Raw genomic sequence first — 26667 nt, forward strand, 5'->3', positions numbered from 1 at the left:
ATTTTAATATTATTAAATAAATAAATAATACTAGAGTGTCTCTGTTAAGACTTACTATAATTTTAATATTATTAAATAAATAAATAATACTAGAGTGTCTCTGTTAAGACTTACTATCATTTTAATATTATTAAATAAATAAATAATACTAGAGTGTCTCTGTTAAGACTTACTATAATTTTAATATTATTAAATAAATAAATAATACTAGAGTGTCTCTGTTAATACTTACTATAATTTTAATATTATTAAATAAATAATAATAAAAAGATATATATAACACTATAACTTTATTTATATTTTTATTATTAATAAATAAATAAGTAAATAAACAATAATAATAAATATATATAACACTTAAAAAACACTTGAATTCTAATTTTAATATTAATAAATAATAATAATAATAATAATAAATGTATAAAGTAGAATATATGTTATTTGAACAGCTAAATTTCACTGAGGATCAATTTGGCATTTATTTATTTTTTACATTTATTATACAGAATTGTAAGCACCACAGAAAAGGCTGTGTAGAATGTACATATGACTGTATATAAATATATTATGTAAATGAAATTAAAAACTCTAATAAATCTCATATATATATAAAATTATAATACAAAAATATATCATACAAAAGAGTCAAATGACAGAATTCAGAGGGTATACCATAACATACGGTAACATTCAGTTCATTTATCATGAAAGCTGTGTGCATTCCTGCAGAATTACCCATAATTACAGTAGTGTGTTATAGTTACAGTAGTAACTGTTTAGTTAGTCAACCTCTTGAACCCTAGGTATATATTTTAGATTATGAATTTTGGAATGAATTATATTTATTATTCATTTACTCTGTTAATAACTGCTAAAAACACATTTTAAAGCATTAAAAAATCACAGAAACAAAAATCATAAAACCAACATATATCACATGTGTATTATAACGTACCACATGCTTCCCAATGGGAAGATTATTAGATATATTGATAGACATTCCCAGGAATTCTCACTAACCCGCTACCCTACAATCATTAATACATACATATATATTCCATTCAGTACATATAGAGGGAGTGGAGGTACAGTGTAGGCCCTCATGGGTTAAACAGGCCTGTATGGTTTAAGGGGTTTTAATACATTAATTTAATAGATTAATAGATGTAATAAAAGAAAAATAATAACAGGTTCAACTTTACAAAGACAAAAAAGTGGTGGGGCTAATAGAAAGCTACTAAAAACAAGACTGTTTTTTATATTTACTTGAAGTCATTTGAGCAACTTCTGACAGAGTATTGACTCGGTATTTGGGAAGCCTGGGTTTCTTCAGTCTGTAAAAGCTGTAAAACCTCAGTTGTATCCCTGCTTTGTTTATTTATTCAACCATCCTGCCGTCAGCCTCGCTCTCCTGACTAAACACACACACACACACACACACACACACTGTAAAACTGAACGCACCTATTAAACACACACACCAAACCTGACCTGCTGGAGCCTGAGATGTTCAACTGTTAGTGTCGTTTAAGCAAAGAAAGGCAACTTTAGGCTGGATTTAATTCTTTAATTCAACTGTTTTAAACAAATAAATACATATATAAATATATTTATTTATTTTTGTTATTTCTTCAAGCCATAAAAACAGCCTTTATGGTAATAATGAAATACAAACACTGCAGGAACTACAGAAACCCATTTAGAGAGGTGTAATTGCGCCCCCTTGTGGGTGACAAGCACATCCAGGAAAATCCCAAGTCTCTCAGATTTTACTGGATCATGATTTAAATAAAAAGTATAAAGCAACACAATCTCAGAACAATCTGTTAAATTGAGTCGAATCTGACGGACGAAGTGCAAAATGAAAAATACACTATATGGACAAAAGTATTGGGACGTCTGCTCATTTCATAGTTTCCTCTGAAATCAAGGATATTAAAGAAAAAAGGTTAATCCTGATTTTGTTGGAGCAACTGTCTCTACTGTCTTTGTACTAGATTTTTGAAAAGCATTGCTGTGAGGATTTGATTGCATTCAGCGACCAGAGCTTTAGTAAAGTGTTGCTTCCTACTGGGGATCGATTGGTCGTTCTATCAGAAACATCTACTATATAGGCTGCTACGGGCTGGACAGGGGGCTAAATAAGTCTAGACCAGCTTATTATAATTACAGCCCCTTCACTATGACTCCCACCCACCTCCGTCTTTTACTGCATAACATGTGACGGTTAATTTGCAGCCGGTTGGGCCCTCCTTGAGTGCTGCAGCAATGGCTGCCCACCGCTCCGGGCATGTATGCTCACTGTCACTGTGTGTGTGTGTGTTTGATCACTAGTGTGTATGTATGTATGTATGTGTGTGTGTGTGTGTATGTGTGTGTGTGTGCTTACTGCACGGATGGGTTGAAGGCGGAGGCCTATGGTTGTCCTGTCTTGTCTAAAACTGCTAATACGTCTCTAGGCTCTGTAAAGAGAGTGACCTATGGGAGGAGGTTGGGGCCAAACTCGGTTTATTTAAGATTATTGATTTGCATTTAAAAAATAATAATAATAATAATAATTTGCAGATGAATCGTGTGCGTAAAAAGCTGACAGCACTGGTATTTAGCTAAGTAAATCTAATAATACAGTGAACACATCCCCAGCAGTGTGGGCTTACTGCTCAGTAGGGAAAGTAGCTATTGGCTGCCCTAAAAGTCGCTAAATGACGTCATCCTAATTTGCATAATTGATCACTTGCTTGTTTTTTGAAGATGTAGAATAAAAGGAGAGACAAAAGTGAGTAAAAACACCCTAAATATGTTAGAACTACAAATTCACTCTGAATAGATGAACTTCTATGTGTTTTGGCCTTTTTTCTGGCCATCACTTCCCAAAATAATTTGAATTTAATGCTTTGTCTAGACCCACATTACGTAATCATTTTAAAATAAATTAATTTAATCAATTTTTATCCTGTGTTGTTAAATGTTAGCTTATTAAATGTAATTAAAACACTGTTATGTGGGTGGAACTGCTACTCTAGGCTCATCCCTCCTCCTTTATCCGGGCTTGGGACAGACAGGCAGGGTGTCCTTAAAAGAGACACTTTGGCAGAGTTACTTAATTTTTTTTTTGTTTTCTTTATTAATATTATTTTTTTATTATTATTTTTGTGACTGTGGAAGTTAAATGTGTCACTCCGAAGACATGCATTTATATTTACACCAATATAATGTAAATATGGTAGCTAGGGATCTGGGCATGCGCAGTTCATCACACGCTGTATCACTCCGCCGAAAGCCAAGTAGTTCTAGTGTTCTGTCGCTCTGTTAATGTGCAAATACACCGATATTAGAGACACTTCGCTTTAAATTGCCATCAAAACAGTATAAATAGCTTAAGTATCCTCCCTAAAGTTGATTGTATCTTTCCCAAATGTTCCTCAAGTTCCTCACACCGTAGTGCTAATAACCCAAGGGCTACGGTAAACAGCCTGCGCTAAAGCACACAAGAAACTAACGGGATTAAGATAAAAAATACACGATAACAAGAAACTAACTGACAATAAATTATTAATTAGTTAATTAATTAATTAATTAATTGGTCTGTGTGATGAGCAACTGCGACGTAGCGACAAGCTGCTTGTTAAGGAACTATAATTTGGCGGAAGGAGACGCTTACATTAAACCATACTAAACGCCACGTGCACGACCTTATTTATTTAGATATGACTTTAATATTTGTAAAACTGTTGTATAAAATTAACCTGCATAATAATATTTGCATAATAGTGATAATATGCATAAAGTGGCGCTCTGTGTGCGATCTGATTGGTCGGCACGCTTTTTCACAAACGCTGTATCACTCCGCTGAACGCCGGTGAACCCGGAAGTAAGGTAAAAGACCTGGGCAAAAGACAAGAAGAACGAGCTGAAATTAAGCTTAAAATATTTAAGAGAAGAAAACAGACTAACAGCAAATAAACAGACAAGAAAAACGTGAGTGTGGCGGTTTTATTGGAGTGTATTTAGTGTGTGAGGAGCTGGAGAGGGGACTGCAGGCTGTGCGCTGAGTGAGTGGAGCTCGTTTCCGTGACGTAGCAACACGCTGCTGGTTAAGGAACTATAATTTGGCGGAAGGAGATGCTAACATTAAACCATATTAAACGCCACGTCCACGACTTTATTTATGTATTTATTCATTACTTTATTAATCTGAGCTGTTAAAAACTGTTTAACAGCTGTTATAAAATCTAAAGAGCTCTCGAGGTCGTCTTTTATCGTAAAATAACAGCAGCGCCTTCGGCTCGTGTCTGCCTCATCACAGCCGTGCTGCCATTCCACTGTACCGCGCTTCCTCTGTTAATGTGGAAATACACCGACATTAGAGACACTTCGCTTTAAATTGGCATTAAAACCCTTTAAATAGCTTAACTATCCCCCCTGAAGTTGATTGTATCTTTCCCAAATGTTCCTCAGGTTCCTCCACCTTCACAATACGCCAGCAGAAGGGTTTTAATTGTGTAAAACTTGCTCTAGACACGATGTATCAGCAAATAAATGTTTAATTTGGACCAGATTGTCTCTTTAACCTCTTTTCATTTCATTACTCTTACATTTTAACCCCACTGTTAAAGAGGTTACAGACTTTCTTAGGTGCAATGCAACGCCAGTGCCACAGGGGGGCAGCACTCCTCTACAGGAATGGAGGGAAACTACAGGAGTGGTGAATCAATGGTGACAGAGCTGCACGTGATGTGATAATTCAGTGTAAAATTGTAAAATTATCAATATGCAATAAAATATGCCATGTTTGATTTTTGAAAACTCACATACAGTTATTAAGCACTCCATAAATCTCCATTTAATTTCCCTTTTTGATGTTTTATATCTTTTGACCCTTTGTGTCCATTGAAAGTTATGTAGATTTTTGAGATACAAGGTTTTTGCATGATTAATTAATTAATTAATACAATATGCACAGGTAGCATGTCCATGTGGGGCCTCTGTATGGTCACCCCAACTGGGAACCATGTTGGCCCCACATACGGATGCCCACCAGGGTCAGTGATGGGATCAGGAGGGGTTAAACATGGGTCCCATCTGGGCCGTACACTGCATACAGGGCTTAGCTAGATGGGATGCATGTCAAATTAAGACGGGCTGTAATTGTGGGAAGCCAAACTGAGTCCCACTCAGAGCTCATGCCTATCTGGAACCCACCTAGGCCAGGTTCCACCCGTGTGAGCCCCACGTGAGCATGTTGGCTGGGCTAGGGCTGTACGATATTTGGACCACTGCATTGGCAGTGATGCTGAAACGATGTATTGTCCAGATGTACTACATATAGATGCGTATATTCTGTTCAAGCCCATATGTGGAAGTGGTCACAGGATCGGAATGTCCTTATTTATGAGGGTTACGGCCTGGTATTTACAGTGGACATATATATATATATATATATATATATATATATATATATATATTCCGTAGCTTGTAATGTGTGCACTGAAGTGCATGTGCAACTAATTACAGCTGAAGGATGTGGGATTACAGTGGAAAAGACTGGGGCCTGAGGAAAGAAGCTGCGGAGGTGGTGGCTGGACCAAGTCTTTAGGGATCTCCATTGAGAAGGAGTGACCGGGGTGTGAGGGGTCGGCCATTGTTTTCCCCACTGTTCGAGGCCTCTGAGAGTGGAGAGCCAGTAGTCACTGCTGTTTCACTATGCTTTACACAGTCTGCTGTAGCTGGCTGCTGGTGTTCAACCAGATGGAGGTGTTATGGTAGCTGGAGCGCTGGAGGAAGCCTGGACTGGTAGAGCTTTGGAAGGAAACCAGCAGCAACCAAACGGTTCCTGTTGCTGGAGACCAGTCTTTCACTTTGCTGTGGGGTTGGAGTTGTGGCCCACTCTTAAAATTGAATAACTGTCTTATATATATATATATATATTCTATAGTATTTATTATCATATTATTATATTTATTTATAATTTTATTTGAGGATCTTAAACAATGACATGAGTTCAAATCCTGAGCCACGACGTTTTGCACATTGGCCGTGCTCTCTCTGGGTGGGTACATCACCCTAAAAGCGATGTTGGCTGGCCGGCACAGGCATCCGACAGCTGGTGTGGTGGAACTGGGGTCCCGGTGCTTTCCTCTGAGTGTGTTGGCTGCCTGGCGGTTCGAAAAGAGCCGGTGGCTGCTTTCGGATGTATTGGGGAAGACGCGTTAAGTCCAAAGGGTTTTTTTACGCCTATATTCTCCCCCTATCACAAGCAACGGGTGAAGACCGACACACGCCTCCTCTTCCTCTCTCGGGGGCCCCGGCTGCTGATAGCTAGACAGCATGACCGGGGTTCGATCTTGCGATCCTACGGTCACATTTCCTGGGTTTTTAACTGGACAAAAAAATGCATCAATCCCATTTGACGTTCTGCTGAGTCGTACAAGACTGGAGTCATGTACTTCCAGTGGAGGCAGTGGGTTGGGCTTCCTTCTGAAATCAATGATCATCTCCCATCTTCCTGTGTGTTCAGCTTCAGGTTGTTAGCTGGACACCAGGGACACCCGACAGCTTACTTCCTTCCATTATGGGGATTAGTCACAGAAAGAGAGAAGACCCGGGTCATCAGCAGGAAAGGTTTGAAGGAGTCATTGTTTAAAATGTAGACCAAAAAACAGCAATTATAGGAATCCCTTTTGGCTTTTCTATTATTTTAGGTGTCCAGATTTATGGGAAAGACATTTAAGGAAAGAACCAAGTCAACTGAGACCTTTCTCTGACATATAAAGCATGACAGTCCTTTTCTGTTCCACTCAAGGGAGTTGTAGGCCAGTTTGGGAGGCGGGGTGGGCTTTGTTTAATTACGATGACCACATTTTGGTTTTCAAAACAGAGGACACTGGGGACACACAGGCTTCAAGTAGGCCCAAGTTGTAGGACCATGTCAGACTGTGTGTGACTGTGTCTAAAACCATGCAGCTAAGCTATATGTCCAAATGTTTGTGGACACCTCTTCTAATGAAGGCATTCAGCTACTTATAGCCTTTTACCCATTGCAGACACAGATCTGAAAATACACACACACACACACACAGCTTGTTTAGTCCCTGTAGAGATAAGAAGTACTGCCAATAGAATAGGACTCTCTGAGGCAGACAAACCAAACATAAACCTATTGGCACCATGCTGCCTAAAACCAGGCATGGGCTAGTAGAGGGGGTACGAAGCCCCCCAGCATTGAGCTGTGGAGCAGTGGAAGAACTGTGTTCTCTGGAATGATGAATGGTGGTGCTCCATCCAATAGGGGGAGCTAGGGAGTCTTCTTGACGCTGAATACAATCAAATCCTCACAACAAATCCTCCAAAAAGCTATATAGTGTATATAATGTTTCATGCCAATAATAATAATAATAATAATAATAATAATAATAATAATAAATACATAAATAAAAAAGTCAGCAACCATCGTGTATATCTGTTAATTCCTCAACAGTTCTACATAGCTATATATATATCAGCTAACAGATGCTTGTGTTGGGTAGCATCATGCTAAGTGATAATGCTGGAAGGTCAGAGAGGCCAAATGTGCTCTCATGAACCTCCAGCCATAACAACACTTTAACCCTTTAACAGTCACACCCAGAAATACAGTCATTTACTGGTAAATTGTTTCTCTGTAGCAGCTTCTTCAATTGGTTTGTATTTATCCCGTTCAGGGAGCGGACATGCAGGACTTGCCCAGTTATGGTAATTCTAGGGTATTTTCAGAACAGTCACTGTAATACAGTAGAATTAGATATATAATTGAGTTTATTGTGCTAAATATTAAATAAGTATTTAAAGTTACATACCTATTTAGATGGCTGTAGCTACAGCTATGATGGCTATGGCAAAAGTAATGAGTACAACTAGTCTAATTCTGTTTACCCTAACTGGGCAACTCAACCGAGCGGTCACACACGCTTTGCGGAGCAACAAAGAGATACGTGTTATTGTGGTGTTTTTGCACATCAGTAAAAATGATTAATTGTTCCGGGATGTAGAATCGTGGAATTTGATTATTTTTGTTGTTACGCCAACTTTCGGTGTAGCTTAGGGTAAATGTCTCAAGATGCATTGATATCCATGTACAATATTGCCACCCAGTGGATATAAACAGCGTTGCACACTTTATTCAATGAGGTGAATAAGGTCAAACTGCTGAAGATGGGCTTTGCAAAGTTTTTATTACAGCAATATGATCAGCAACATATATGAGAGAGAGAAGAAGAAGTGAACTCAAGGTAAAGGAAACGTTAGTTAACGCTAGTTAATGCAAAATGTAAAGAGGGACAAATGAGCTTACACTTAAAAGCAAAGTCTAAGAATTTGTGTAGCTGGGGAGAGGAGTGTTGACACTGGTATAGTGTGGTGGGTAACACCCCCTGCCTTCCCCGTTGCAGACTAGGGATCAATTTCCGTGCCAGGTTACCACACCACTCTACACCAACTCGGGCAAGTCAAGCTGTATAACTAAGGTAGGTCACCGGCCAAAGCCCAAGCCCAGAATAGCCCATATGGAAAAAAAAAATACAAATAAATAAATATATATATATATATATATATATATATATATATATATATATATATAAATATATTTTTTAAATAATACATACATATATTCAAAATGTATTTATTAAATATATGTTGAAATGCAGTAAAATCATAAACAGTATATGTTATAAAGTATATTTTAAAACATGTTCAAAAATATATTTTAGATATATATTTTACAACCTATATTCGGCATGTGAAATTGGCCAATGTTTTAATTAAAAATATTTTTTAAATAAATGTGTTTAAGCAAGATATATATCAAACGATTTAAAATGTAGAGTATTTTTTATAAATGCATTTTAAAATATATGTTGGTATAAAATGATAATTAAAAGTATATATTTTAGTGTATATTTCAAATGTAAAAAAATACCCATATGTTCATTCCTGTGTTCACATATAGAAAATCACATGAGAGAGAATTCAGACCTCTCTTTTATTTCTGTATAGATTCAAGATTCATTCAAGATTCAAAGCTTTATTGTCATATGCACAGTAAGGAAACTAGTTTCCCTGTACAATGAAATTCTTACTTTGCTGCCCACATTGGATGTCATAGAATAAAAAGTATAAATATAAATAGACTGTATATATATACTGATATATTTATATTATACTTTTTTATTTCTATTTATTATTTTATTTCTTATCTCAGCTAGTACAGTATTTCTATTTTTTATTACTCTATTTTTTATTTTTTATTATTTTATTATTTTATTTTTATTACTTTAATATTTCTATCTTGTCTTCTATGTTGTCCGACAGCGGTAAAGGTATTTCACTACTGGCTGTACCGTGTATGACTGTGTACGTGTCCAATAAACTTTCCTTTAATCAATCATCTGATCAATCAGCTTAAATGTTAAAAACCTTTTTTTGAACTACACCCACAGTCTGTATGTCCTTTCTCCCTGTTATTTCTGCTGCCCTGTCCCTTTAAGGCCTTGCATTAATAAAGGAGCCTCTAATGGAAACGGGTCTGGGAGCGGCTGAGGCCTTCAGTTTTTTTTCCCCCACCTGTTTTCCGGAAAGCCCCGCCCTCCTTCGCTGGGATTGGCTAACAGTTCCTTCGCAGCGCTAGGGGTGCGATTTCCAGCCAGTGGCGGCGCAGTGGGGCGGGCCCTGTGGAGAAAAGTGGGTGGGGACAGACAGGCTGGCAGCAGTAGCAGTAAACAGGGGAGCAGCAGAAAGCCCTCTCGCTCGCAGGAAACACTACGTGGACTATTTCAGCAGCCAGTCCCTGCCTCTAACAGATGCCATAAACTAATCTAGCACAAGCAGCTCAGTCAGCTCCGAGGCCTTTCCTCCCTCCAGCCCTGCCGTGTTTAGTGGGAACTTTCCTCGGGGAGAGAAGAGAAGAAAGGCACCATGCCACGAAGGACTGTTCAAGACGTAACAGTTCAGGATGTGCAGAAGAGGAGAAACCCCAGCAAGCATTATGTGAGTTTTTATTTTTTTCAGATGCTTTTCTTCATATTTCCAATTAAAAAATGACACTTCTTTACTTTCTGGCTTGTTTTCACAAGTTTGTTTTTTTTTTTTTTTGGGGGGGGGGGGAGATTTTCAGCTGGGCTTACTTGAACAAAGAGGGGAGGATCAGGTTACACTGACCTAGAGGGGACTGGACTGTAAAAGTGGGCTTTTGTAGCCTAAAATGTTGAAATTATTAAATGTAACCTTTTTTTTCAGCCACTTTCGAGGTCTGTTTCACTGTTATATCAGTGTCCCAAAACATTTGGCCAGTGTTGATAAAATCTGCATCTGGCAAAACAAGGCAGATTCACAGATTCAGCAAAAGTCCTTCATTTTTAGGCCCACTTTACAGAAGCCTGGGCATAACTTAACCTCTACTGCTCCTGGCATACTTATGGAGAGCTTTACCGGCCTGCTCCCAAAAACAGCAAGTTTTACAGTGATGGAAAACTTTCTGCCTCCATTTCTCGTCCAGGAGTCCTCCAAAAGTTTTCTTTGTTCGCAGCATGAGGGACAAAGTGCCATTGTGGGCCTAAAATGTGTAATGAACCCATATATACAACCCACCCTGGCTGTAAATGTGGCACTAACGGGTGGCCGTCAGCAGCGTGTGTGTAAATGTGTAGGCATTGTGTGTTTAGTGTTGTGTGTAGGAGTGAGGACGGGTGTGGGGGGACGTGGTCTCACTGTCCCATGTGGGACCGTAGGGTGACAATACTAACACTACAATGGGTATTTAAAAAAGGACAGGACACGTCTTGTAGATGTTTTCAGCCCTGCAGTACAGCACATTCAGTTAGACAGGAAATTGGGGTTAGTATGGGGTCCAGACAGGAGGGCTTCACTTCTGGGGGCCAGAGTAATTAGACATTTGGCTGGTCAGTTGTTTTTCTGGGACAGTTAATCAATTAAACACTTAAATTCAATCAGGGAAATGTTGTCTTGAGGAATTGGCGGCTTTGCTTGATTATAATAATGCATAATTAAAATGATCTTATTGGTTTTCTTGCAGTATTAAAAGCAGTCTGATTGACAGCTGTTTTAATGCACTTTATACGACACAGTGCTTTAATATGGCAATAAGCAAATTTTACAAAAAACATATTCATTTTCAGTGGAAGTCAATGTAGAAAGATATACAAAAAAATTATATTTATTATTATTTTAAATTTTGTTTTACTATTAAAATGTTATACCTATATTTATATATGTTATACCTATATTTATATATTTTATATTTTATACCTATATTATAAATATCCTATATCGTGAAATTCTCTTTAAATATCGCGATATAATATTTTTGTACTATATTGCGCACCCCTGTCAGCAGCCAGGGGAACCTCTAAGCAGCTGCGGGACTCTATGACTATTAAGAAAATAGATATTGTATGATTTTGTATTAGTATTAATAATCTAGAAAAATTCTAGATTCTATATTTAGAATCATTTCTATTTGAATAGTTCCTCTGTAATTCCAATTCTGATTTATTTTGGAGAACAACTATCATATTCAATGTAAAATTGAATTTTAGAAAATTGAAAAATGTAAATATTTGTCTTGGCAAGATGGCAAAAATACTAGATCACCATACTGTGAGATGTTTTAACAAAGTACAGTATATATAACAATATTTTGCTTATATATAACAAATAGATTTTATTTAAAAAACTGCTATTACACTTGTTCCTATTCCAAATTTGCTGCACTCTGTCCAATTAGACATGACTAATTATGCACTTTTAATAAAATATACAGTTGGTCGATATTCTTTAAGTACTTTATTCTTTAAGTACAAACAGTATTCAATATAAGCCTTTTAAAAAGGTGATATTTCAGTAATATTCAGATCTATTCAATACTAAAAGGTTTTGTGCTGTAATATAAGAGCCTAATAATATAATTTAATGTAATATAAATATATAATAATAATGAGGCAAAAACCCTTAGCCGTCTTCAGTTTGAGGAATGCAGGGATGTCCCTGACAGCACATTTTCATAAATTGCTGATTTTCTTCTGGCCCATACTCCTGCATACCACACCCTGCCTGCCATTCCTCTCAAGGCCATGGAAAAAAAAGCTCCCAGCAGTTTTGCAGCCATGCTGCCTGTTGGCCTGTTGGGTCCAGCTCCGAGCCCAGTGTTTTATGGACATCAGCAGTGGCCAGATTAACATGTGGCCCTTCCAGCCTCTCCTTAAAACAGCTGAGATCATTGTGAGGAGCCGCTAGTGAGGCTTTTGGATTCCTCTGTTCCCTCATGTCATAACCGCAGATCTTCGAGGGGGTGGAGGGGGGGTACTTGCTTTTGTGTGTGAACTGTTGCTGTGGTTGGAGAGAGCACTGAGTGTGATTATCGGGCTGTGCTGTCGGGTGAAAGGGAAGGGAAGGTCTTTCAGAATTCAATATTCAATAATAACCATGTTACGTCCCTTCAGATGCAAATCCTCATAGTTAGCGTAGGTTCAGGAGGCTGGGATACGGAGGGCGGAAGGTAAAAGGTAAGATTTTAAGGCTTAGTGACACTCAAAATCTCAAATTTCACAAAAGTGCTGAATACACAAATGTGACTGGAGGGTTTTTGGAGGGTTAACATTAAAACAAAAGCTCAAGAATCAAATTTTAGCTACAAACATGCATTTTTAACGGAATAGAACTGATTAAATTTAGAGAACCCAGACCCTAGAACACGCTAACCTGCTTAACACTGAATAGAAGGTATTGGGAATCCATAAGCATGCTGCAGTTCGCGTAACGATATTTGAAGCCCATTTGCTTCCATTGATTTTAAGCAATAAATGAATTCCTATTCCTTTAAAAGGACTTTTCCCAACTGTGTGACATCACACAGTTCAAAAATGAGACAATCAGCCAATAACAGTTTAATAATTAACAGTTTAACATCATTTTCTCCACCGTTTACAATTAAATTACATTAAATTTGTTGTAAAACGTACAGATTTCCATCCATGCCCCCTAGTCTATACATACAAACAAGTCTTTTTTGTGGCCTATTCAGACTGAAGTCATAAGGAGTGTTTCAGTCTGCACTGCTTTAAGAACAAGAACAATAGAGAGCTTATTATTATAGTTATTATTCCTATCTTAGAACTATGAAGACCAATATTGATTCTTCATATGTTTCCTCAGAGGAAAGCTTCAGTAAATCCAGCCACAGGGGTGTAAATAAAATGCATTGGGTTACGTCAAACTGAAGGTGGCTGCACAAATGATCTTTTTTACTTCCAGTCAAATGAGTATATTTTGTGTTTTATACCATAATTTAATCAAATCCTGAGATTTAAAAAATAAATAATAAATAAAAATCAAGCTATTAGCATATAACCACAATTACAGTATGCTAATGTAGGATACTGATATATCCATGAGGCTAATCTCTAACAGACATTAGCTGCCAATCTAAATATTAATAACACCGTCAAATATACATAAACAAATATGATTTTTGTATATATATAAAGTTATATATACATATATAAATGTGTATATATATATATATATATATATATATATATATACACACACATATTTAAATATAAATGTAAATATATATTTAATATACAAATAAAACTGGATGATATATAAACATTTACATTTTTGTTTATATATATATTTCTTTTTTATATATATAATTAAATATATTTATATATAATAAACACGGCACAATATAGGGCAGCCAATCAGAATAGATTAGTAATAGTAAAGTGGGGAAAAGTATGGCATCTGTAATATGAACGTTTGTGTGTGAATTGTTGCTGTTGTTGGAAACAGTATTGAGCATTATTACTGAGCCGTGCTGTCGGGTGAAAGTGAAGGGAAGGTCTTTCAAATTTGAAGTGCGTGTGTGTGTATGTGACCATAATAATAATAATAATAATAACCATGTTACATCCCTTCACATGCAAATCCTCATAGCTAGATAGAGAAATAGATACTTTATTGATCCCGAAGGAAATTTAGCATCCAGTAGCAATTGCGCAATACAGCACTGTAATACAATACAATAATTATAATAATGACAATAACAGAATAAATGTTACAAATATAAAAAAAATATAAAATATATATATATCAAATTATGCATTTGAACCAAACGGAGATGAAAGGCAGTGCAGTTATAAAGAATGAGGACTGAATAATGTGCAGGAGGAGTGGGTATCAGCAGATAGATGACAATGCTGAATAGTAAGCGTAGGTTCAGGAGGCTGGGATCAGGAGGACGGACGTTCTTGACGTTCTTGAGATTCAGAAAATCTCAAAATCTTAATTTGGAATAGGAACAAGTGTAATAGCAGTTTTTTAAATAAAATGTATTTGTTATATATAAGCAAAATATTGTTATATATACTGTACTTTGTTAAAACATCTCACAGTATGGTGATCTAGTATTTTTGCCATCTTGCCAAGACAAATATTTACATTTTTCAATTTTCTAAAATTGCATGTTTTGATTGAATCTCGGTATAAATCACTGAATATACTGAATATGGAGGCTTTAAACGTTCAGAAATAGCTGAAGAAATTAATATAATGCTTTTTTTAATTAATGGAAAAAAAATCTGTATGATAACATGGCCTCTTTAATATGAACCTAAGTGAGTATTAATATTGGTTAACAGGGATTTCTGTGGTCTGGATTTAGCTGCTATTGACGTAATGAGTTCAAGGATGAGAGGATGTTGGTTTTCCGGGTTTCCGTTTCTTGGTGGAAGTGAACATTGCTCTCCTCATATGACCTCATTTGACCGAGACAGGCCGACTAAACTCCACTAGTGTGCTAATGACGTTCTTTTCGGATTCCACTTCTGTATTTCTGTGCAGTCAGAGACTTCCAGATGACGTTAGGGCTGTTTTCAATCAGTGCAGAACAAAGCATTACACCATCTCAGGCCCAGTCGTGCAACGTCTTGTGGTTGGATGTAATAGAGACAGATGTTTGCACACTAGGGACCGGATTCACAGAAGTGGTTTTCATACTTAAGTAATACATTTTGGAGAAATTGTTATTCATTCAAAATGTTTTAAAATAATTTTCTCAATTATGTTCTTAACTTTTTATTTAAGAAAAAAATTACAATCAATAATAATAAAATATAATAAAAAAGTATAATTTGTATTCTTAAAAATACGTTCTTAAATCTTAGGATGTCCTCACGCTGGCCTAAGACTCTCAGCCTCTACAATAATCAGGTTAAATAGTTGAATTAATAGTTGAAATAAAAGTGCGGTTAGTTTCTAAATTAGAAAATTAAATGATTTCCGACATCACGCCACAGTTCTCGTCTTTTCCCAACAGGGTTTGTTTCCTGTTGGCTGTTTCCTTTCTGTTTCCTGTTGGCTGTTTCCACCCGGTGTCCTCTTGGCCTCCCCCCCCATTTTTGAACACATAGTTTGATTCAGATTTTCCTCAATTTTGCTCAGATTTAACAGAATAATGGCAAATAAAAAAAGTTGTTTATGATAAGCTGTAAAATACAGCATTAATGACTGCGTTCCAAACGACTTCGTAAAACACCACAAAAAGTTTCCTTAGAAAAGCTTTAACTTTCTAAATGAAAAGAATAGTAGAGAACTTATCTTAGAATATCTTTCCAGTCAAATTAGTATATTCTGTGTTTAATACCACAATTGAATCAAATCCTGAGGTTTGAAAAGTGCAAAAAAGGAAACAAAACACAAGAAAAAACAAATATACATTTTTGTGTATATATTAAAAAATATATATATATATATATATATATATATATATACACAAATATATATATATATATATATTTAATATACAAATTAAACTGGATGAAACATTTACATTTTGTGCATATATTATATATACACAATATATTATTCTATATATTTTATATATAATATTGTGTTATTCTTTTATTTATATATATATATATATATATATATATATATATATATATATGTGATATGTGATATATATATTAAAAAAATCCAGTCAAATGTGTTTTATACCGAAATTGAATCAAATCATTGAGAAATGTCTTTTTGTAGTCTTTCAAACTAAAACATTTAAATATGTCTCAGTAATTACATTTTTAGATTCACTGAATCATTCTTTCATCATTGTAATCAAATTGTTGTGAAGTCAAAGAGCTATACTCCCACCATCCACTGTAATATCTCACTAGATTTATCGAAAGCCAGCGACTCTTTTTTGTATTTGTAAATATCATGTATGTGTGAGAATTAGGGGTAAGTAAAACGTCCATTGGGGCTGCCTTCAGGTCCCAATCCTTGTAATTCTCTCTCTGGACTGGATGACAGAACGGGCAGCCTGTGAGAGTGAAGGCCGCACAGACTTCATCCAAGTTTAATAAAGTTTCTTGCCAAACTTTTTCCGAGCCAGCAGATTTTGGAGTGAAGCGCGGTGGACTCCCCAGTGTGTTTGGAGGAGAATCCCAGTTTAACCCTGTCAATATGTGGACACTGGACACTGAGCAGTATGCTGTGCACAAAGAACAGACAGTGACCCCTGCTATACCCAACGTTCCTCTTGGGAATGATCTTAGAATCTGAAGAAAACAGAAGGTTTAATGTGGTGCAGCTCCCAAAATGATCTGGCATTAAGTTAATGAAGCTCCATTTAAAGCATAACTTTATCGCTCAGGTCATCCTGACTGACTTGCTGACAGTTGCTGACTTACTAGCAACTGCAAGACTGAAAATATCCTTTTCTCCATGGTCACACCCAGACACTGGCGAGACGGTGTTATTAATATTTAGATTGGCAGCTAATGTCTGTTAGAGATTAGCCTCATGGATATATCAGTATCCTACATTAGCATACTGTAATTGTGGTGTTGGAGGAGGTTGGAAATATGCTGCCTGATCTGTGATGCGGTCACCTCACTAAGATCACGCTTAAATGACTTTGACCTTGTGTTCGCATCAAATGTAAAAAAAAAAAACATTTTTTTAAATATATATATTTATACACCCCATATATACAACATTTATATATATACACATACACAGAAAATCAATGTATTTGTACACTATGTGAATTATTCTGGATAAATGGACCAATAGAAATGCTCAAAATTGAAACTATAATTTTACTTGCGTATACATGTTTTTCATTGGACAACTATTAGATTGATATGTTATTGTTATATATTATATATATATATATTATATATATATTTGTATATACATGTATATTTGTATATATATGTGTGTATGTGTATTTATTAATTTATTAATTAATAATTACCTGGTATTTAAAAGAAAGCTTTAAACCATAAGGCGTATCACAGTAGGCTGGCGTATACTTTATGATTTTGTTAAATTTACTTGTTAATATTTGAACATTACAGGCAGTTATAAGCTATAAATGTGTGATTTATTAGACCTACAGCCCAAACTGCCAAACTGTACCAAGAACTATCGAATCCAGTCACATCCCTAATTTCATGAGGAAACTGTCTGTAATGACATTTGGTCAGTCAGTTACAGATGACCAGCCATAAGTCTAGGCACTTTGCATAAAGGTCCTTCAAAGGGTGGCATAGAAGAAGCACTGTGTAATAGAGACGGATTAGTGTCAAGAACCTTTTAAAAGTTTGAAGATGAAAAGGTTCTTTACCAGTGATGACCAGCTTTTTCTGTGGTTCCTTCAAAGAAGCGTTGGAGCACCTTTATCTTGAACACCTTAGACCCTGTATAAAAGCTCAGATTTCAGTTCTCCACTGTCAAAACCACATCGCGGTGTAGCATCAGTTTCATAGGCCCTACAATAGAACCGTGTTGGACTCCACTAGGTGTGCTGAACCAAACGCTTACCAAATAATTCACTATAGTTCTGGCATTCAAATTAAAAACTGAATAATTAACTCAGGGATCAGCAGATTAAGAGTGTGGGAGGTGAGTATTTTTTGTACAATTTATTTACAACCATATTTACCATTTGTGACTTTTGACTTTGTGACACAGATGGAATTTAGCCTCCGTCTTTGACCCATCCGTGCCATGAACACAAACATACATACACACCAGTGAAATACACACAGTGAGCACACATGCCCAGAGCGGTGGGCAGCTCAAGGGCACAACAGCGAGTTTGGGTATTGAACCCACAACCTTGTCATCAATAGCCTGAAGCTCTAACTGCTGAGCCACCACTGCCCCTATAGAAAACTCCATCATACATACATATGTTAAAGCTGGTCAACCGTAATGGGGTGCGGCTCTGAGGAGATGTGAACCCCTTTGGGTCTCGATTTCTCACAGTACTGCCTCCTGGTGTTCTGAAAAGCTGCTTTGTGGGTATATTTATATAAGTGCTGTACAACTAAAAAGGGGCTGAATTAATGTGCAAGACAACTGCTTCGGTTCTCACCACAATTTGGGCCTCCTGGTTTGGTACAGTGGGAAACAAGCAATGGACATGCTGTTACAGCTCTATACAATGCACGGGTGGGCCACGCCCACTTAATTTACATTTACTTCAAAGCATTTGTCTGACGCTCTTGTCCAGAGTGGCTTACATCAGGTAACACAGGTAGGAGACTGTAGAGTTAGGAGTCTTACCCAAGGACTCTACGTATTGGTGTAGAGTGCTGTGCTATGCTATGGCATGGGGGACAGTGTTGCTACCCACTACAACCACGCCTACCAACCAGCTGGTGCTTTTCATTTTTCTAAATTCTCCTGCTAATGCATTAAATAGTGATTGAAGAACTGATCACGCCCAACTGACACATTTTCTCTGTTTATTGCCTTTTTAGGTTTACATCATTAAGGTGTCCTGGTCTGATGGCAGCACGGAGGTCATTTTCAGGAGATACAGTAAATTCTTCGACCTGCAGGTGAGTTTCCGTCAGTTTCATCCACCCCCCTTTCAGCTGTAGATACAGTTATTAGGCTCTGCCAGCACAGTCAAATCAATATTACTTACTTACCAAGGAAACTGTCTGTAGCCGTTCCTGTAGCCGCTCTGCTGGAAACCTCATTTGGTATTAGCAGATTTGGAAAAGGAACTAATGGGGTCTGGAGAGCTGTGGATGTGGATTTCACAGATAACCACAGAAATGCTTATTTCAGATGTCAGCCATTACGCAGACGGATTTATAGGGCAGGCGGGAAAGTCATCACTGGTCTTTGCGATGCGTAGACGCATGGAGTTATTCGGGATGTTAAATTTGATGATCTTTTTAATGCGACACCATCTGAGTCGCTTTCGTTTTCACATATGATTGGAAAAATGACCATGTTTACATTTGGGAGGAAAAAAAAAACATTCCTGAAAAGCATCCAGCTGGACTTTAGCCCTTGGCTGTGTGTCCACATACCTGGGCGATAACCTAGTTCTGTAATGTGTGAGATAACAGAGCAGTGCAGGCAGGAGGTCGTCTGAGTATACACTGCAGGGGAGTCTGCGAAGGCTACTGCTAACCCATTAACCATTAACCATTAACCAGCGGCCATAACTTTGCACTTTGCAGAAAGGTCCTCCAGTGGGTTCTTTGAGCGACGCCAAAGAAGAAGTCAAGTCAAGTCAGATTTATTTGTATAGGTTTTTATAACTGTTGTCGTCACAAAGCAGCTTTACATAATTAGTAATTAATAAAAGACGGAGACAAAAAAGAAATAACGTAAGACATGAAGGATCAAAGACCCCCAGTGAGCAGCCAACGGCCACAGTGGCAAGGAGAACCTCCCTCAGAGCTGGAGGAAGAAACCTTGGGAGGAACCGAGACTCACAAGGGGGACCCGACCCGTCCTCCTCTGATCAGAACTATTTAAACATTAATGATAAAAATTACCAAACCAGATACAACAGATAGTTAATAGTGGTGATATTAATAGTTACGAGTCCATCCAGGTTTGAACATGGTCAGTAGGCAGGTAGCAGCGGTAGGAGGGTGAGCCACTGGTCTGCTATGGGTGGTGGTGGGTGGGGGGCCTGATGGTCGGACTGGTAGGTGGCAGCTGGTCTGACGCAGGTAGAGGGGACCTCAGCGGGTCATCCAGCAGGTCGGGCTGGGTGGCCATTTACAGGGAGAATGTAAAAAGAGAGAGTTAGTTCTGAGAGGATTTCATGAAGGGCAGAGAATGTTGAGCAGTATCAGAATGTGTCTGACGACTCTGGCAGGTCTGACTGTAACACTTTGTGATGTGGATGTGGATGAGTGTAAATGTGAAGAACCCTTTAAAGGGTTAAAAGAACGTGAGGATATGGTAGAAAGTTGAGTTGGAGGTATAACATAGCTGAGATTTGTGTGTTAACATTGCTAGCATAATGCTAATTTCACTAGAGCTCATGTAAACCGGCCTGAGTTTGTTCCCAGAGGGTTTCATCATCTCAGGGTAGCTGTACTTGGACAGGGTTTTGTTCAAAACTGGGAACCGTGGATATCGTGGGAGCTGCCCGTTAGCGTATTAGCAATCTGCTGACCGCCTCGAACAAACGTTTGAAACTATTTGGGGGTTTCTGTTCTCCTCAAATGTGGACATGCAAGTTTCAGGTTGTATGATGCGTCTGCACGAACCTAGTGAAAGTGAAAAGGGATGAGCGAGAGGGAAAATGGGAATGAATAATAGTAATAATAATAATTACGTATAATAATTTTTATTATACTAGGGATGCACCGATACCACTTTTTCCTTTCTGATACCGATACCAGATTTGCAAGTATCTGCCGATACAAGTACCAAAGACTTGATAGATGGCTTAAAATCCTGATATTTAAATATAAAGTTGTACTTTTTTATATTTCCTCCTTAATAAGATGTAATAAGCTTGAAAGAGGAGCGTTTACTGGCACTTTACTGACACACCAGTATCGTCAATATAGAGCACTGATACCATGATGCTCACTGACAGCCTACATTTTTTTTTTTTTTTTTTTCATTTAACATTTTTGAAATATAATAATATTATAAATATTATAAAATATTTATTACCATTAAACTGTTATTAAATAGAACTTTTAGCAAGGAAACTCTGAAGTTTAGCACTTTTTTACACTGAGACGTGAACCTGAATGGGAAATTACTGCACATTTCTTTCTGCACAATTGAAAAAGTTTCAGAGCTAAACAAAATACAAATGGCCACAATGCAGAAACACGTGCAGGTAGGGATGCATAATCTTTCTAAGCTCGACCAAACAGCTTTTAACTGGTGTTTAAATTCACATTTCAGGGCCGTGAAGAAACACCAGTGTAGAAACAGAAAATGCTTATTCAGCAATTTCACATTCAGGTTCACGTCTCTGTGTGAAAAGCTACTAAACTTCAGTGAGTTTCCTTTAAACAAGATACTGAAACTCTTGAAACTTTTGGTTTCACAAAAAAAAAAAAAAAAAAAACACCACAGGGAAACAGAAAGCACTAAATGTTCCATTCAATAACTGTTTATTGGTAATAAATATTTATGACTGGTTTTACTGGTTGTTTAAACATTTGGTTTCATAATAAAATCTGCAAGCAAAATATTCTATGTAAAAAAAAAAATTACATCGAAGGGTGCCATTGAGTGTCGTGGTATTATTTTATTATTATTCTGGGCAGCATTATCTGAGCATTTTGCTTAAGGGCTCCCCCTACTGTTAGAGAGTGTAATGCATGTTTTTGTTTACACCACATTTACACCACGTTTACACCGTAAATACAAACCATGCTTCAAGCGCCCCCTCATGGACAGCTGTACACATGCATTTGTTGACAAGCTTAAGCACAGTGAAGTGTAAGAAGCACGTGGACTGAGGCGGTAGAGTAATACTCGGGTTGAACTCGAGCAGCCCCTCCAAAGATACTCCACCATAGTGTGGTAGCAGCTATCAACTGCAGGAGCATCAGCATGATACTGAAACGGCTATATTAGCTTTTATAAATTGCTTTATGCTTATTTATGATCAGTTCAGTCGAAACAGAGTAATAGTGGCTAAAAGTCTGATACATGCATGTAAACATAATCAATTCAGAATAATATATTTGTGTTGTTTGAAGCAGATAAAGCAGATAAAGAATAAATTCATCAGATTAATAAAAGTGGCAAAAAGATAGTAAAATATTTGTATTTTTTTGTATAGTTAATTCTTTGATTAACCTGTGCATATAAATATCCAAAAACTCACTATTTAAAAAGTAACTATGAAACAGTAGCTGTTTTTAATAGATATGGGAGGATGTGGTGTTCACATAGGGCTGGGCGATATGGTACAAATATTACATCGCGATATTTAAAGACATTTTTTACGATACACAATATTAATTGCGCAGAAGAAATGCATTGGCAGTGACAAATTCTTAAAAACTACTATTCAAATACTCTGCTTATTAATATGTGATTATTATATTTTTATAAATATGCTGCATTTCATCCAGTTAAACCAGACTAATTACACTGTCGGTGATGATACCAGCATGATCAGTGTTCCTTAACCCCTTAACACTCCAAGGCATATTACACACTAAGGTGGGCCATAGGCTTTTTAAGGGGTTAAGCACTGATGACATCCTTGATATGCTTAGAAAAGTATATATATATTACTCTATGTTCACTCATTGTTTATGTGGCATCGCTCAAAGAATCCTTTCTAACCCTTGGTAGCTCCTTTATTTTGTAAGGGTGTATTACATTAAGGACGCCCCGTGTCTAGATGGTTCTGCTGCGGCTGAAAGTTCACCATTCAGAGCATGTGCAATGGAAAACCACCAGCGCTCAGAGCATTCTGTAAAACGGCTTAAGAGAAACATTCGGCCCCAGCTCTGAGGTGTGCCAGCTTCTTAACTTCTCTGCAAGTCCGCTACACAGGATGTGCCCCGTCATCGCTTCGCGTTCCAGAAAAAAACTAAATAGAACTTTTGCAGCTACAGACGTTCACCTCTGGCTTTGATTAAAGAGGCACATGCTTTTAGTTTGGAGAAGGATGGCGGTATTGAGAGGAGGCAGTATTCTGGAAGTCAAAACGTAGGGTAGGGTAGATGCTCAGAACTTTGGCTTTGGCACAATAGCTCACGCCATGCTTCTTACTCTAGAGACAGTTGAGCTTCACCTTTATCATTCGTTAAAGTTCTGCCACTGCAGAGGAAATCTGCAGCTATAAATACAGCTCTTTATTTCAGGCTGCATGTTGTTCACAGCTGCATGACTGCAGAGGGTGTATCACTGTCCACGGGTATCAGGTGTAGGAGGGTAAAAAAGACACACTCTTGTCACTTGTGAGTGTCTGCTGTGTGTCACTTCCTGTGGTGTTCCTGTGGGGTAGGGGAGTGTTTGAAGTAAAGTCAGGTATTGTTCTATTATTATAATAATAGAACATTAGTGGGCAGTGGTGGCTCAGCGGTTAGAGCGCCGGGATATCAATAACAGGGTTGTGGGTTCGATTCCCGGTCTCAACAGGCTGCCACTGTTGGGGCCCTTGAGCAAGGCCCTTCACCCTCTTTGCTCCCCGGGCGCTGGAGTTGGCTGCCCACCGCTCTGGGTGTGTGTGTGTGTGCTCACTGCCCCTAGGTCACTAGTGTGTGTGTGTTCACTACTACAAATATGTGCACCTTTATTTATTTATTTTATAATACGTATTATTATACATGTACTTATAAAGTATCAAACTGCTTTACTCAGAAAGGTCCAAACTTTTGCATAAGTGTGAATATGTTCATATCCTCTACCAAGACAATGCACAGTACGTCACTTCTCACGCTATTTCTATCGCAATGTGCTCATGCGGAAAAGTCACGCAGACAGACAGACAGACAGATAGATAGATAGATAAACAGGCAGATAAATAGACAGACAGACAGACAGATCAATTGATTGATTGATTGATTGATTGATTGATAGATATATAGATAGATAGACAGACAGACAGACAGATAGACATATAGATATATAGTTAGACAGGCAGACAGACAAATAGATATATAGTTAGACAGGCAGACAGACAGACAGATAGACAGACAGATAGATGAATAGATAGATATATAGATAGGCAGACTAAAAGACAGACAGACAGACAGATAGATAGATAGACAGACCGGCAGATAGACAGAGAGACAGATAGATAGACAGACAGACAGATACATATATAGTTGGACAGACAGACAGATAGACAGATAGATAGATAGATAGATAGTTAGACAGGCAGACAGACATACAGATAGACAGACAGACATACAGACAGATAGATAGATAGACAGACAGATATATAGTTAGACAGACAGATAGATATATAGTTAGGCAGACAAACATACATACAGACAGACAGATAGATAGACAGACAGACAGACAGACAGACATATGTCTCCTGGACGCCCCCCAGTCCAGCCAGCACAGTGTGGAGGATGTGTTCAACTCCATCAGCAGCAGCAGCAGCAGCAGCAGCTCACCTGATTTACCATCATTAAGCCCTGATTTACCATCAAACCAGGTGTTGATCTGAGGAGAACTCTAAATAATACTAGACTCCATGAGAGAGGAGAACTTTGGAGATGTTCTAATGATGAACACAGTGAGGGAGAACCACCACCACCACTTTCTGTAGGAGTGTTATTATTATTAGTGTTTATTCTAATATCATCTGAAAAACACTAACTGCACAGATCAGCAGCTTTTTACAGTAGACTGAATCACAGTACTGTAACAGGGAGCTTGGCTGTTCTGGATTGGATGAACTGGAATGTGAGCTCTTTTATCTCTGAGCTAAAAGCTAGCATCTTGGGTCATCCTGGCTTTTCCTCTCTGCTTAGCTGCTGCTGATGAGTGGGGATGGGCTGCGGACTCCAGGGGTTGTGACCTCTCCTCCCACTTACCTCCTGATCTTCCCCCCGTTACCTCTGGCTTTCCTCTCCTCGACTCCCTCCTGCCTCAGGGTCTTGGGTATTTGTTTATGACTTTTGGAGCAGAGTTCTCAGAGGGGCTGGCTAGCAGTCTCAGCGTCAGGATTGAAACGAGAGTCTTCTGTGTCTGTGTCTTTTAGCTTTCCTCGGTTTTGTTTGTTTTTCCTACTTTTCTGAGCAAAAAAGCGGAAACCGGAAAACAGCAGTGGCCTGCTGAGCCGTGTGCTGAGCCAGCAAATAAGGGAGCAGGAGCCTGCTGCTCCCTTCGAGGGAGCAGCAGGAAGCACTCGTCTCAAACACGTCCACTCATGTGGTGTTGCCTTCAAAAGGAGTTTCCCAACAGCAGACTGGACTTACGGTCATTCCAGTTGTTTTCTGTTTGTCTTGCTTTCTGCTTGAGAACGCTCTAAGCACAGTTACGTCACCCACTGCTTGAAGAACCGAGTACCAGTACAAGTGTTTCCACAGCATTCAGCACTGCAATCCACTCCAGGACTAGGAAGAAACCAGCCCACAGTGTCCTGATCTAACGCTAGGCACAGCCTAATACACTGGAGATATGGACAAAAGTATTGGGACACACCTCTTAATCAGCTCCATTGCCACAGGTGGATAAAATCAAGCCTCTAGCCCTGCAGTCAGCCTTATTTCCACACATCAGTGAAAGAACGGGAGGTTCTGAAGAGCTCACTGAGCTCCAGCGTGGTTCTGTATGTAATAGGAGACACCGCTGCACCAACAACAACAACAAGTCAGCTGGTGAAATTTAGACCTTCCCTCCTAGATCTTCCTCCATCAGCTGTGAGTGGTGTTATTATTGAACAGTGGAAGAGTTTAGGAGGAACAGCTCACAGAGAGCAGCTCAGCGTCCACTGAGTGTCCGACCACGTAAAGCTACAGAGTGGGGTCAGGGCCGAGTGCTGAGCTCAGACTTTTCTCATAGTGCAGAAAAGCCTCCAGCTGACTCAATAACTGCAAAGCAAAGGGGGACCAGCTCCATATTAAGCCTATGGGTTTAGAATGGGAGGTCATAAAAAAGCTCCTGTAGGTGGAATGTGCAGGTGTCCCAATACTTTTGTCCATATAGTGTATGTTAGCTACAAGCCAGCTAAATGACACATCACAACCTTCTCCACCGTCGCCTTGTTTGTTGTTGTCAGAAGCCTTTGACTCTGCACTGCCCTCTTGTGGGTGTATTGCTTAACATCCATTCCAACGTAAAGCACGTATAGAAGTATGTGGGCAGCCACACTGTTCGAAACGGACAGTATAAATGCAGGAAATTCACTGGATAGCGTTGCTGCCCTCTCTGAGTCCTTTCGCTGTCCCGTCAGCATGGTGTGTGGTTAGCTAGGTTTAGCTAGGAATCTCCCAGGATAAGCTTCTAGCCTGGCACCCAGCTGAAACCTACATGCTTCACCAGCTTCCTCCAGAAGGCCTGCATGTGGATATCTGCAGCGGCTTTCTTTCTCCGGTTGGTCCTGAAGTAGCCGCTGATGTAGTTATGTAGTGACGGAAATCAAAGAACTGCTCAGAATCTACAGACCTGGCACGGAAATAGCACTTTCACAGCGCCATCTTGTGGCAGATTTAAGCAAGCATATATCATTTGCTGAGGCTTTACAGCTCATAAGTCCTCTCTACAATAGCACAATGGGCTCTATGACTAACCAGGCTGCTTATTTATGGTTTTCTCTCTGTCTTTGTTTCTCCTTCTTCTGGTTTTGGGGGTGGTTTGACAAAGTTCCAGGCACGGTTGCGTCACCACCGATCTCCTTGGACATAG

The 26667-nt window shown here is 38.4% G+C and overlaps 1 protein-coding gene across 2 annotated transcripts in view; it reads left to right on the forward strand.

The window, feature by feature from the left end:
• Positions 1-9764: 9764 nt before the first annotated feature.
• sh3pxd2b (SH3 and PX domains 2B) overlaps positions 9765-26667 on the forward strand; it is a 64914-nt gene continuing 48011 nt past the window's right edge. For both annotated transcript variants that reach the window (XM_072661404.1, XM_072661405.1), the window contains exons 1-2: positions 9765-10020; positions 18825-18905. In XM_072661404.1, the coding sequence (XP_072517505.1) occupies positions 9949-10020; positions 18825-18905 (153 nt within the window). In that variant the 5' untranslated portion in view covers positions 9765-9948. The remainder of the gene's footprint in view (positions 10021-18824; positions 18906-26667) is intronic.

This window comes from Salminus brasiliensis, chromosome 18, assembly GCF_030463535.1.
Source record: "Salminus brasiliensis chromosome 18, fSalBra1.hap2, whole genome shotgun sequence".
NCBI classification, from domain to species: domain Eukaryota; kingdom Metazoa; phylum Chordata; class Actinopteri; order Characiformes; family Bryconidae; genus Salminus; species Salminus brasiliensis.